Source organism: Artemia sp. Qi Xiang Cuo, chromosome 3, assembly GCF_049724085.1.
Source record: "Artemia sp. Qi Xiang Cuo chromosome 3, ASM4972408v1, whole genome shotgun sequence".
In the NCBI taxonomy this organism is placed as follows: domain Eukaryota; kingdom Metazoa; phylum Arthropoda; class Branchiopoda; order Anostraca; family Artemiidae; genus Artemia; species Artemia sp. Qi Xiang Cuo.
This window is the reverse complement of record NC_142796.1, coordinates 62963460-62978344: the sequence shown is the minus strand read 5'-3', so window position 1 is coordinate 62978344 and position 14885 is coordinate 62963460. Positions and strand designations below refer to the sequence as shown.

Here is a 14885-nt window from a genome sequence, read left to right as displayed (position 1 = left end):
ACAAAGATCTTATAGATCTGCTCACGCCATTTTTTGCTTTCTTCAGTTAAAAGTCTAAGATTGAATTAAAGGTCCGCATATGAGTGGTTAGGCCGGAAACTATATTGTTCATTTTTCAGGCATTGATCGATTTGTGTTCGGTTGCTCATTAAGATCATATGAGAGAGTATCGTTCTAGGTATTGAGGGTAGACTTATAGCCCGCCAGTTGCCTGACACAGTAGCATCCCCTTTTTTTGAATATATTGATGAGTGTGTTGCATTTCCATTCCGATGGTACTTTGACCGTTGTTAAAATCGCAGTGAATAGTAAAGATCAAAGGGAAATGCATGTTAATGCATTAAGAGACTAAATAATTTCTGAGGCCACACTGGCTAATCATGACAAAACAAAAAATTGCGAAGAAGAGTAAACGAGGACAATAACGGCCAGTGAAAAAATTAGAAAACTATGCAAATATTTCGGGCAAGACCTCCGCTTGACCGTCCTCGGTGCAGAATAATACCGATAAAAATATAAAAAACCAAAGCTTAAAACAAACAGAAAACTAAAATAAGATGACTCTTTCAGAGTAACGGTGAAAGGGTAAGTGAAATAAAAAAAAAAAAAAAAAAAACAATACTGAATAGCATTTCACAATTTCATCTTACGAAAAGCACTCTTAAAAGCTAATCGTTTACCAGGTAGAGTAGTTTTTTCAAAGGTTCTATTGAATTGCGAAACATAATTTTGCGGACGGATGTAAAAAAAACAATCGGAATTAATAATTTCATCATAAATGGCACTTATTTTTTCTTAGATTTTTGAGAATCTGGATTTTCCACAACACCTCGTGAACCAAATATAGCCGCTTCCACACTGGAAACTATCTCTGTGAAATTTACTCGTGTTTGAGGCAAGCAAAATTTAGGGTCCGTTATTGCCCCTGTTAAAGGTCTCATGCAAGTTTTCAGGGAGGCAGTTGAAAGAAAGAAGCACATTCACCTAAAGGTCTCCCTCATTAGAGACACGGGAGAAATTTTTCCAAGTCCCATTTATGATGAAATTATTAATTCCGATCGTTTTTACATCCGTCCGCAAAATCACGTTTCGCAATCAAATAGAAACTTTGATAATACCCTACCTGGCAAAAGATAGCTTTTAAGAGTGCTTTACGTAAGATGAAATTGTGAAATGCTATTTACTCTTGTTTTTTTTTTTCAGTTACCCTTTCACCGTTACTCTGAAAGAGTCATCTTATTTTAGTTTTGTTTTTATTTTAAGCTTTGATTTTTATATTTTTATCGGTATTGTTCTGCACCGAGGACGGTCAAGCGGAGGTCTTGACCGAAATATTTGCATAGTTTCCTAATTTTTTCACTGGCCGTTATTGTCCTCTTTTTCTCTTCTTCGCAATTTTTGTTTTTATTAAGAGACCAAAATTATGGGACAACACCCAGCTGAGGTGGGCATTTCTTTATACCTCCATTGAGGATAAGTGCAAAGTCATTGTCCGCTTCGTAGTCTATGAAGTGATGTTTATCCAAAGAATTCCTATCTAACCTCTTATACAGCTAGTAATTACCTAACTGCTAAGACTACTGGTACTAACAGCTCTCCGTAGCACAAAGCCGCCTGAGGCCAGCACAGCTGCGCACGCTACTATTCCATCCCAATCTATTCAGAGCCTCCCTGTTTACACTCTCCCACGAAGTTCCCATTACTAAGACTAGTAGTATATTATTCAGTAATTGGAAGTGCCAAAAACCATGCCATAAGTGATACAAACAATCTAATTCCAACTTCCATTCCCGTTTGTGTTTGTTATTCTTTCAGCTTTTATATGGAATCAACGCCGTATTTATTTTAGCTTGAAGTACCGCAAATTGACGTTGAGAGAGAGCCATCGGATATTTCTGCTATGAGTGTCAATGGCACACCTCCTAGAGGCGATGTTTCTGGTACAACTATGATGACGCAAGTGCCTGATGATCAGACTCCTTTTGGGTAATGACTCCTTTCAGATTTTTTCGTTTTCAAATAAGCTGCTTTTGCAAAATGATCCATTTTCAAAATGGATTTCGGTTCGTCTTATGCTGCAAACAATGCTGGTGTAAAATGTTAAAATAAAAGACAAGTATCAAATTGCAATCTGATTTTACGGGAGGCATTTATATGCTTTGATTGTGAACTAATCTCTATTTGCTGAAATCCTCTTCTCAGCTTAAGAGATTTAGTATTCTAAAGACTTTTTTTAAGAACTAATATTCTTATGCTCGGACCTCACTTGATCATGCTTGTCTGTTTGGTATCTATGTCTAACCGAAGATCAGACATCTGGGATTGAGAGTATTAATGAGCCTTAAAAATCAGTCTTTGTTCTTCCTTTGTTACTTATGAAAATGATTTTAATAAGCTTCGTCTGACTTGCTTGGAAATGAGGCGGATATACATTGTAGATTTAAGATTGACTTATATGTCTACAGTCTGACTTTCACCGTCATATTCTTCCTCCCAGCCAAGAAAGTTTGGAAAATAATACTATAATGGAAAAACTAAAAAGAAAGCCAGTAGACTCCTACCAAAAGAAAATTTTACTTTGGCAACAAAATGAAAAAATTTGTAAAGAAGAAAAAAACAATTGGAATTTTGTAAAGGAGGAAAACGAGGAAGTGAAAAAAGGGAAAATACTATACATATATTTTGATTGGAAAAAGGAAATAAAGCAAAAAAGAAAATAATGAGTAAAAAAATGCAAATAAAAGTCCTCATGAAAAAATAAAAACAAAACAAACCTAAACAAACAGTAAATTAAGGGATATCATAATTCGAAAGATATCATAATTTGAGGAAAAAAATCGTGTTTTATCGGTTCTTTTTAACCAGTGATTTTGTTTCTTGACAGTTCCATTTATCTAAATATGTTCATTTTCAAAGTGGTACTTGCTACTTTTGATTTTTGTTGTTGATCTTTTTGTACCTCTTGACATTTTCTCTTTCTTTTTTAAGTTATTTAGTAAAGATAATGGGTAACATCTATAATAGTAAGAACTGGCACTAGTGTCCAAAAATATTACCAGTACCCTCTAACTTTTGGCTTCTCTCGCCATTTTTTCAAACTTCACAATCGTGTTTTTTTTTCGGAAACTGAGGACAGACACTTACTATTACACTAATTTTTCCAATCCTAAGGCTTATGCCTCCTGTGCGTTCTAAAAATCAGAACATAATTTGCATTCACTAAAAACATACATTTTAAACGTTTTTTATTTTATAGCTGTAATACATCCGAGACTATAAAAACTTCTAGGAACGAAAATCAGTATGTATATTAAATTGTCAATCCACATTCCGTTTTTTTTTATTACAGTAATTGGGTTATGATGGTGATTTTTATCTTTGCTTTTTGGGTGTTATGAGAAATAAAAACACATAGCTCGAAATACAGATTATTTTCAGTGAAGTGCAAATTATGTCTGGTCATTAGAAGGCATAGGGGGCCCTAGTCCTGATGCTCTTTGTGGTAGTTTCCGCTTTTTTTTTTTAACTTGATTTGGTTATTCTGTGAAATTTCTTTTCCTTTTGGGTTTTATTTATTTTATTGATGGTGATTTATAGTAGTTTTACAGTTGAATAATTATTTTATGTTATTTTTGCTCTTTTTGGTTTAATGTATCTCTTAGAATTTCTTTTAAAAGTTTTCTCTGTGGAAAAAGCTTTTTGAAATTAATTACACTAAAAAAAAAAAAAAAAAAAAAAAAAAAAAAAAAAAATACGAGACACCAAATGCTAGATGGTGTTGGTGATTTTTTTCTTCAATCCTTACCCTCAATTTAGCCTAAAGCCACTGGAGTGAAAAACATGAAAAAACAATGAAATTCATATTGAAAGATGGGGCTTGAGTCCTGCCGTCGCCGATTATTGGGACGGGACGGGGTCAGTGGCGAAACTCTAAGCTCAGCCAGAGTTGACCAGCTCTAAATGGATACCTGGAGAAATATGGTTGAGGTAAACAGGAGGGGCTTTGCTAAGCCTCTGTATGGCTCTCCCCCAACTCTTCATTGTTCTTCCTGATTAAAGGGCCGTGGAACTGAGATAAGCATTGTTGGTTTGTAATCTAAGTCTAGTTATATTTTATTTATTAAGAAGTGTTAGTTACCTTTTATTGATTAAGAAGGAGCCAAATAGTCAACTTCGTCAGCTCTTGATTAGCAAAGGGCCCACATTGCATGCCATGGTGCCTCTCCTCACTTTGATTGCACAATTGGCCTCCGCCCCTTGCCAGTAGACCTTTTAACCAGTAAAACACTGCTTTGTTGGATTGTTCAGCCCGGTCCGTCCGACTTGAGATGTCTCAGTTCGCTTACTGAGTCAGACCCTCAAACATTAATTGCTCGCAGTTTTAATATCCATTGGTAGGGGATATGTAAAGCTTTACGTGTTCTTTAAGCCATGAAAGCTTTCCTTGTAATTAATATTTAATATTTTTGTTTGACTAGAGTAATGTCAAAAACGGGCCAAATTTATTAAAACAGAAAAACGTAAAGAAAACGTGTACTGTAAATTAGCGTCTTCTAATTGACCTTAAACGCTAACTAATTAATACTTCAGTAATTCGTGTATGTATATTTTTCGTTAAATATCCAAAACTGTCGCATAGGAGATCATAATCAGGGCTGAAAACTGTGGGAGACAAGTAAACATTAGTCCACGAGTTATATGCCGTCTGGGGACTGCATGTATGACATCACTTGTAATCACAAGGAAATTTATAATTAATTACTAAACAACTTCAAGTAGAGTGTAAGCTGGGTAAATTTTCAACCTCTTATTATCTGAGGTAATGAGTCAATAGGCTACCCTTATTACTCTCTGAAAGCTCCAATATGGTATGAAACCCAGTTTATTTTGGCAGTCTGATTTTGCGTCACCTGATTAAAAAATTGCCCCCATGTGAGTGAATATTTGGCTACCCACTGTTTCAGATTTGAGCTGAAAATATGTATTCCTGCCATAAAAAGTGCTAAGAATAAAAGGAAAGCTTCGTAATTGGACTCTGGTAAAAATGTGCTTATTTACATTTCTCTATAATTTATAGATTATATTTTTTAGATATGTGTTTTAGGTTAGATTGTATACTTTGTTATAGATTTGAGATTTGTTATAGATTATAATTTGTTATAGACGCCTAAAAGTCACACACGTCTAGGGCAATTGCCAAAAACCACTTGCTAAGCTGTTCTCAAAGGGAGAATCAGCAGGATAATACAGATGAGGATTGAAGCGTGATTGAGCATATATTGCCCTGCGGATTCTCCCTCTGAATGCATCTTAGCCACGGTTTTTGCAAGTGTTTCAGACGTTTGAAAATGCCACTTATGATCTTTAGCCGCAACAGTGACGACATGTATTTAGAGGCGACGGAAACACTTTAAAATTGTTTCACTGAGCTCGCAAATTCAAAGGAGAAATTTCCATGTTAGGAAAGTTTCCAGAGGGAATTTTCCAGGTTATTTTCACATGGGGGGAAGGGGTGGTTGATTTCCTGGCATGATTTGAAAAACGGTCAGAAACTAAATAAAAGAAAACCAAGTTTTTATAACTGATAAGGACTAACATTAAAACTTAAAGGAAACATAAATCATTCCATATATGGTGAATGCTGCCCCTTCCTCAAACCTCCCTCTTTCCACTAAACTTTGACTTCTTGTTATGATTGTTTAAGAAAGACTGCTCAGGCAAAGGGACCGTTTGATTTCAATGAGAAGTATTTTTAAAGAAATTTAAGACTTTTAAAGGCAAATTTAAACAGCGACGGCATAAAAATTTTAAACGACATGTATTTCGTATTTTTTGTTCTATAAATTTTTTGTAAGACTTCGGACAATTTTGCCTTCATATACACTTGTGAGGGCGCAATTCACATAGATGCATAGCTAGGTCGTTTTCACTTGACATAGTGTATCTTCCTCGGTAAGAAGCTAGCCTAATGGAAGTATAGTCTAGTGTAATATACACTGCTAGTAATACTTTAGTAAACTATTTTTGCGTAACATTAAATATATTGTTTTAACAAATTTAACATATGAAAAATAGATAACATAGTTAAAAAAAATAAAGCGTCGTTATCGTTTATTTATATATAATGAAACTAATTTTGCTTCTTATAATTTCAGGGATAGGCGTCCACGTGGAATAGTGCCTGTTCGTCGTTTTGATGTGGCCTACAGAGGAAACCCAGATAAAGCACCGGTGACGTCGTATGAGCAGCCTTTTTTCGTAAAGCTCTTCACTGCCATTTCAGACAGCCTCAATAGTAGAGTAAGTCGATATATTGTTTTCTCATCATTTATATCGTCTATGGTATCGATTAAATTGTAGGGTTTTAAGTTGTTATCGTTGTTTATTGCTAACAATATTTTACATTGGATTTTGTGTCCGGTGGGGAGGGGGTGGATCCGGAATACCAATGGTATACCAACTATTATGGTAGTGGTTTATTTTGGCATTAAAGAGTATGTTTGTTTGGGGGGGGGGGAGGACTGCAGAATATATCAAATTATAAAGAAAGTTGCAAACATTTTTGATTCCGTTGGGGGGGGGGAGACTCCTGCGTACATGGCTGCCCAGAAAACTGCAGTCTTGTAGTGACGATGTTTTCACATCAAGGATTTTGCTTCAATTTTGTGAGTTTGGTATCAAAGTCTGGGACTATTCTTGAGTGTAGTTAATTTAATAAGATATAATTTATAATTAATTATGCAGTTGGCAATACTTAATTATAATTAATAATGGAATAATGAATTTAAACTTTACAGGCCATCAAATTTTGATTTTGTGAACGCATGTTCGCTTTTGGATGCGTCTTTAAAGGTGGAATGTTTTTTTTTAATTTCGTTTGTATTTTTTTTAGACTTATAAAAGTAGAATAAAAAACGACAAGTAATATCTTTACAGTTCATTTTCATGGATGTAAACATTTTTTCATAAAAACTAGCAATTTGGAATTCTATGCATTGTCATAGTTAGAGGGAGCTGGGAACTCTAGGATGCTTATACAGCAAATTGCCTATGAATGCAATTAATTTAGGATTAGCCGAAGTAGAAAATAGGACTCACCGGATGAATAACGATTGGCTATCTGATTAATTGTCAATGAACAGTGGTAAATTGCTTTTTTGATTCTCTTCAGCAGGTTCTTCAGATGACGATGATTGGTGTTTGATCAATAGATCAATAATTTAATTTGTTGTTAACTCATTTGGGGCCCTCCTGATGAAAAATTATACGGTCACTGATCAACTGTCCATTTTAAATTTTTTTTTGATGCTCTTGTAGTTCTCAAGATGAAGCAATGATGTAATGCTCTCCAAAGCTAGCCCATGTCGGTTAATTCCAATTGGAGATTGTAACAAAACTACCAAAATACCTGATCGATTCTACAGATTGTTGAAGTAATGATGCTAGGGCTGTTTTTAAAAGTTTTTTAAAAAAACTTTTAAAAGCTGTTTTAAAACATTTTTAAAACATTTTTAGTTTTTAGTTTTTAAGTTCGCATTTTGATGTAAGTGTTATATATATATATATATATATATATATATATGTATATATATGTATATATATGTATACATATATATACATATATATGTATATATATATATATATATATATATATATATATATATATATATATATATATATATATGTGTTATGATATATATATATATATATATATATATATATATATATATATATATATATATATATATATATATATATATATATATTGATGTTGTGCTGAGGACGGCCCTTGGACATAGGGCCGAAATATACACTGAATTGTATTCCACTGTCTTGAAAAAAAATCCCTATTGTTTTTAAGTGTATTTGTTTGTCATTGAACAATTATATAAGTGTCATGAGTTTCGTTCGATTTAACGAAGCTTAGTTAACTAACAAGTCTACTTTTTCTGCTTTTATCGTTTTATTTGTCAGAAAGTGAACTAAGAAAGTTTACCAGGCTTTTGCAAATGCAACGGGAAGTTTGAAAAAAAAAAATTCCAAGTTGCTATAACGTGAGCCGTACAAGAAATTAAGAAAAGACCATCAAGTTCAGGAAGGTGAGGCCTGGAACAGTCCAAACAATGGTATAGGCTGAAATCATCTAGAGTATTTTATAAATACTCTAGATGTAACAGTCCAAACAATGGTATAGGCTGAAATCATCTAGAGTATTTTATAAATACAGAAGAAAAGTAAACTCTAGCATTAAAAGCACAATCATTTTAATAAACAGCTTGAGATGGTGCTGCTAGCGCTATTACAGCTGCTTTTGCGCCACTCTAGTTTAGCTTGTTTGTGTGGAGTTCTCAACTGTTTTTGATGGTGCATTTTTTCAAAGAATTGGCCTCCCTAGCTTTGCTAAGTGCAATCTTAATGACCTTTACCTATCAAAAAGAATGTTTAAGAAGACTTAATTCATTTCAACTGACTACATCGACATATAATTTTGATTTATAGAGATGGTGCTGCTAAAATCTAGTTTAGCTTGTTTGTGTGGAGTTCTCAACTGTTTTTGATGGTGCATTCTTTCAAAGAATTGGCCTCCCTAGCTTTACTAAGTGCAATCATAATGACTTTTACCTATCAAAAAGAATGTTTAAGAAGAGTTAATTCATTTCAACTGACTACAACGCCATTTACATTTGTCAGTCTGTGGCTTTTTGGATTACTCAAACGGCAACCAGAGGACTCCCTGCTTGTGGTGCTTAAAAAAAAAGCGTAGACGGCGTGGAAAGAGAGGCGGGTGGCGAAACAGACAGACGGCCATACCCGTTCATGTTTCTGAGGAACGTGTTTCTGACCGGAGGACGGCTGTATGTGAACCAAGGACTCTTGTGAAAATAAGATGTTTGCAAAGGTACGAAATTCCTCTCACTCTTTCTCCATCACAGCTGCAGCCGATCTTACCGTGTTCCTCTGATGAACTTCCCCCGCTATTACGTCCTGAACAGTTATCAGCTCAGGCAAAGCTTCCGAATTTCATTCTGTGTAATGCCCGATCCTTAACAAATAAGGTTGACGAGATGGAGATACTGCTGAGAGAAGTGAGTGTTCCTATTGCCGCAGTTACCGAATGCTGGGATATCACTGATGAAATGGGTAGAATAAAAGGCTACACTAGCTATTTCAACACTCGCCGTGATAGAGACTTGAGTAGAAAAGGTGGTGGCGTTGGTATCTATATTCGTAATGACATTTCATCTAAGCTGTTAAATATACCAACCGATTCGTGTCACGAAGTTGTCTGGGTAGAGTGCAAGCCATCCAAACTATCAAAAAAAGTTCTCATGTTTGATAATTGCATCTGTGTATTACCCAGAGAGTGCAAAAAATAGGAAAGAGCTTATCAGCTACTTACAGACCTACATCGATAAACTTCGTCGTGCCCATGCCTATCCTGGCTTCATAATAGCTGGCGATTTTAACCAGACGAACAGACTATGGGTATCTATTGTCCTTGATCTGAAGCAGGTAGTTACCATTGCTACGCACCAGAGGGGCAGTACTCTAGACCTAATTTTTACAAACATGAGTGACAATTATTACTCCCCTCGGTCGTTAGGTCCTCTCCAGAGTTCAGATCATTATGTAATTCTCTGGCAAGCCAAAAATAACCAACCGAAGCCAAAAAGAACCAAAGTGACTATTCGTACGCTTAACTCTCAATCTATCTGCGATTTCGGTCGGTGGATCGGGACTTACTGCTTCAACGACCTGTGTTCTATAGTAAACCTGAATAGCAAAGTTCAGCAGTTTAACTCTCTTCTGTTAGAGATGTTTCACAAGTTTTTTCCCACTAAAGTTGTAGTGGTAAGTGAGTCCGATAAGCCATGGATCACAAGCGATCTCAAACAAATGATCAAGATGAGGTGCAAGCTGCACAGTTCCGGACAAATAGCCGCGGTGGCGAAACTTAGAAATCGAATCGTGGCCGTCAATCGTTTAAAGCGAAGAAATTATGTTCGGGAAAAGGTAGTACCCCTTGTCTAAAGTAGCAGTCGGAAGTGGCATTCCACAGTGAAACAAATGACTGGCAAGTCAGTTAACAGTGAGCTAAAAATACCCAAGCCTGATGGATCTCAAATGAGCGCTTCAGATGTAAACGAGTTCTTTGCTGGCATTTGTACCACCTACCCCTCAATTACAGAGGCCGAACTGGTTGATCTCTTAGTCCATTGTGAAACTGACGAAATAAAACAGTTTACCGAATTTGCTGTTTTTAAAGAACTTAAAAAACTAAAACCGAATTGCTCTTCCTACCCTGGTGAGTTGCCGGTCAAACTTATTCGCGAATATGCCTTGTTTTGAGCCAAACCATTGGCATCGATCATTAATCAGGGCTTCAGTGAACAAACCTTTCCCGATGCTTGGAAGCGAGCCTATTTTCGCGTAATACCCAAAGTTCAAGGACCTAACACATTTGATCAGTTAAGACCTATTTCGATCACACCGAACTTTGCTAAAGTTGCAGAATCTTTCATATATCGTAAACTTCTCACGGACATTTCACCGTCACTTGACCCCTTCCAATATGGTTGCTTGAAGGGATGCAGCACGTCTGTTTATTTAGTACGGCTTTATCACCTAGTAGTTGAATGGTTGGTGTTTGGAAACTCGTTTGTAGATTTACTTCTGGTAGACTACCGAAAGGCATTTGATTTGATTAAGCACCCTCTTGCCGCCCAGAATCTCAAGTCAATGGGTGCCCGTAAGCACATCCTCCGATTAGTAGTTGATTTCTTACGTCACAGGTATCAAAAAGTGTACGCCCCTTTTCACGGTGATATTGAATCAGAATGGGTTGAAATTACATGTGGGGCCCCACAAGGTACCAAATTAGCAGCTCTTCTTTTCCTGGCTGTTATCAACTATGTACTTTCTGACTTTGATGATCGTTTTAAATTCGTCGATGATTTGTCTGCGCTTCTTAAATACCACGTAAAGGATTCGCAAGCTGTAGCCCAGTTCGATCCAAATTTTTTCGATCAGTTTAAATCACAGTGTACTGCGAACAGTCTTCAAATTAATGAGAATAAATCAAAGGTTTTGAGGTTCAACCCACTTAAACGCGATTTTACCTACCCCGCGACTTTGTTCCCTTCTGCTTCGTGTGCGACTATCTTGGGTGTCACCTTTAGTGTGGACTGTTCGTTCTCTATTCATGTACAAGAGCTGGTTAAGAAGGGAAATTATGCTATGCGGACACTGGTGGCGATGCGCCGCCTAGGTTTTCCAGTATATCAGCTGAAAACAGCGTACCTCACTTTTATTCGACCCATCCTTGAATATGCGTGTCCCGTCTGGGGCCCACAAGTTCATCACATATATTACTTAAGTGATGATTTGGAGGGGATCTAGAAAAAAGCTGTAAAGATAATTCTTTGCGACTAATATGTAGATTACAGCTCCGCTCCGAAGTCACTTGAAATACCAAGCCTTCACGATCGCCGTTTTCAGCTGATGATTCGTTTTGGCCAGTTTTTATTGTCTAGTACTGTATATAGGACAATATTACCACCTAAAATGCCTGTTTGCGCAAATACCAGAAGCAAAAGCAAACTTATGCCCGTCTCGTGCCGCACAAACAGACTTAGTAACTCCTTTGTTCCTTTTTTTACAAGTGCTTTTAATAAAATGTAGAGAAGTGTTTTCATGTAAAAAAGTTTTCATGTGAAGAACAGCGCCTTTTAGTGCATTTTTTTTTAATGTGTCTATGACAGCTGTTTTCATTAAAATGATTCTGATTCTGATTCAATCTGGGGAAATGAATCATCATGTTTTGCTAGAGGCGAGCCTTTGACCATGGAGGCGAACATGAGTTGTCGAAAGTAAATCGAACGAGACTTTGAACTGCTATTTCAATTCACATATTGATTCTCTTGATATGCTACGAAACTTTACGTTTCCGCCGAAAATTTGGAATATTTAGTCAAATACAGTAAAACACTTGAAAAAATTTAATATTTGATAAGAAAAAACTGCAAGCTTCCGATGGACACAATTTTGTCAGTAATTCCTTTGAAAATTTATAAGAAAAATTATAATTTTTTTTATGAAAAAGACAGGTTTATTTATAGGATATAAACTGTATTTGTTGGTGTTTAGTTGTATTTTTTTTATGGTCTATCTTTCTTATTTTCTGTTTGACGATTTTTTAAACAAGATATTATTATTGTTATTATTATTCAGCGTAAATTAATACAGGTTTTTGTGTTAGATTTATTCCTCTGTTCAAAGTGGAGACTGAAAAACAGAACAGATCTGCAGCAAGATCAGAGGCTTCTTGCCTCATCTGGCATCTGAAGTTCAGCTGTTCCATGGGCATCTGTTTAACTTTAAGCTTCCAAGACTCACGGCTGTGACCATCTTAGTGACCCCAGGCCCATTTCTGCAACACCTTCCGTAGTTTTGTAAAATTTTCCTTACGATTTCCTATATAGAAGATAGTATTGGCCCAAATCAGTTTGGCTTCAGATAATGCTTATGTTCGTTCAGATGATGTTTATGTTCGTTCAGATGATGCTAGTGTTCGTTCAGATGATGCTTATGTTCGTGATAATTAATCTTTGCATTAATTAGTTCGTTTATTAGTTCATGTTCGTTTTTTCAGAATATGGGTAAAGTAACAACTAAAGGAGAAAGTATATAACCCCTCCCCCCACCACCACCCCCACCTGGTGGGCGCCCGGAGCCGAAACCAGAGTAAGAAAGATAAATGAAAAAGTAACAACGAGAAAGAACAACGCGATGCCTTTTTTTTAGTGTAAGAAAGATGCTAGATAAAATTTTCTCCCCTCTGTCAAACCATCTTGAAAATGTTCTTAGTCAACTCGAATAATGCGTAATATCTAGTATATCGGCGTTTCCGTGTTTAACTGAATCCACGTATAAACTTGCGCACGGAGTTTCCTTCCTCACCAGATTCAGCGAGTTTCTCTTGCGCAAAGTCAATAAATAATGAGCATTTGCACTTCGTCTACTTGACAAATTCTTTAGGTTTACAATTACTCTTCCATTCTCCAGCGGGTACTTCAGGACGAAAATCATCTGATCATTTGATGATAATTCGCGATCATCTGATTACCTGATATAATCACTGATAGAGTTGATTTCTTCTTCTTCTCCATATTAAAACCAACTGTCCAAAAGGCTCAAATATTTTTTCTGTGATTTGCCAAGGTACTGGAATACCGTATTTTTTATTGGTATCCCTTTCTTCTGAATAGAATCACATCGAGGCTTTGGCTCTAGACCAAGAATGTTCACTTAAATACAATTTGGATCCAATTGGATGTGGCACCCAGGACAATCGGACAGGTTTAATAGACTATGGCTTATCGTAAAATTTTCCCAGTAGAATGGACACTGGGTTAATATAAAAATTGTCTTGCATTAAACTATCTATGTAAACATTTATTCTATTAACTAGTAAATTTGGTATCATTAATATATGTAATATGTGAATCGTTAGCTATATAATATACCATTATAACATAGTTACATTAACTGCTAATCATCGTTGCAGTTATAGCTGCAATCTAATAAGAGTCAACCAAGACCCAAAACAGCCGACAAAAAAAAGTTTTTGAAAAAAGACCGCCTGTTGACAAACATTGACAATGTAAAGGTATTTTGGATAGGGTATTTTTATTTAAATATAACTGAACAGTAATTTTTAGTTAGGAGAAAAAAGTTCGGAGAATTTAAAAAAAGAGCTTGAATCGCCTCAAAAATGGCGGGAAATTGAAATAAATAGCATTGAATTTGCCATTGTCGGAAACCTTTGCTGATAGTTTAGTCCCCAACATTGAACAACAAAGAAAATCTCATTTTTGAGCGGGTAGCACCAGTAGCAGTTATATGCCTCATAAACAGGGGGGGGGGAGGAGGAGCAAGGTACCTTAAAAGGAATATAAAAATATAAGTAATTTAATAAAGTTGCTTTAATGTCAGGTATAAAAAACACTGGAGGGTGGGACATCTATCCCCCACCTACCCCTGCCCAGGCTTAGAACCGCCACTGGGTAGCACTGATAGTTTTTTTTTCTACGAAAAGGGTCACCTTTTTTATTTTATACAAAAAGTGATAATTATCCATGCTAGTTGCCAAAGCCGTATCCAAGATTTTTGTTCAGGAGAGAGGGTTTACAAAAAAGAAAAAAAAATTAAGAACCGCATCAAAAATTTATTTATATGCATTTTTGTTACTTCTTTACGAGTTGGACAAATATTTGTGAGTTGTAGGTTCAAATCTGGTACCCCTCCCCCTGGATACGGTCTTCCTAGTGGCATACGATTGATTGTCTGATTTCTAGTGCAACGAAATGTAAGTGCAAGAAAAGTTTGGTCCGCCATCAGATTTGATACGATGAGTTTAAAGTTTTTTTTTATAATGAAAAATTCGAGGATGCTCCTTTTTTATTTATATTTCTCTAATTCATTTTAGTTTGGCGGAGAAATCTTGGAACTTTACACAGCCCCTGGTATGAAAGGCAGAGTTGCAAGACAAGTTTTAGCCATGCCATCTGGATATCTAGAAATGCAACGAGAGGGAACCAGAAAAGTTTATAAAGAGATGTGTTTACCCCCACGAATCAATTTACGTCCTTTAGCTAATTACAGTTTTCTTATGGTTACTCTGCTGCTCTTTGTTCTCTTCTTTTTCTTCCTCGGCTGGTCAAGTCCAAGCATTTTTGTTTCAGCTGTGTTGTGCTATGGTATTTATGTCACTATAAAAGCTCTTCTGAACCCTTAGAAGAACGAGATGAATTTTTGTATGTTTTCTTTGTAATAAAGTAAAATGGATACATCTTCACACTAAAGTTGCTTAGTTCTTTAAAAAA

General features: G+C 35.9%; 1 protein-coding gene across 1 annotated transcript in view; it reads left to right on the top strand.

Annotated features, from left to right (window-relative positions):
* The window catches only part of LOC148954393 (sphingomyelin phosphodiesterase 4), a 90903-nt gene extending 76054 nt beyond the window's left edge, over positions 1-14849 (top strand). The window contains exons 9-11 of the mRNA XM_089087077.1: positions 1850-1986; positions 6156-6300; positions 14489-14849. Coding sequence (XP_088943203.1) covers positions 1850-1986; positions 6156-6300; positions 14489-14797 — 591 coding nt within the window. The 3' untranslated portion in view covers positions 14798-14849. The remainder of the gene's footprint in view (positions 1-1849; positions 1987-6155; positions 6301-14488) is intronic.
* Positions 14850-14885: the final 36 nt, after the last annotated feature.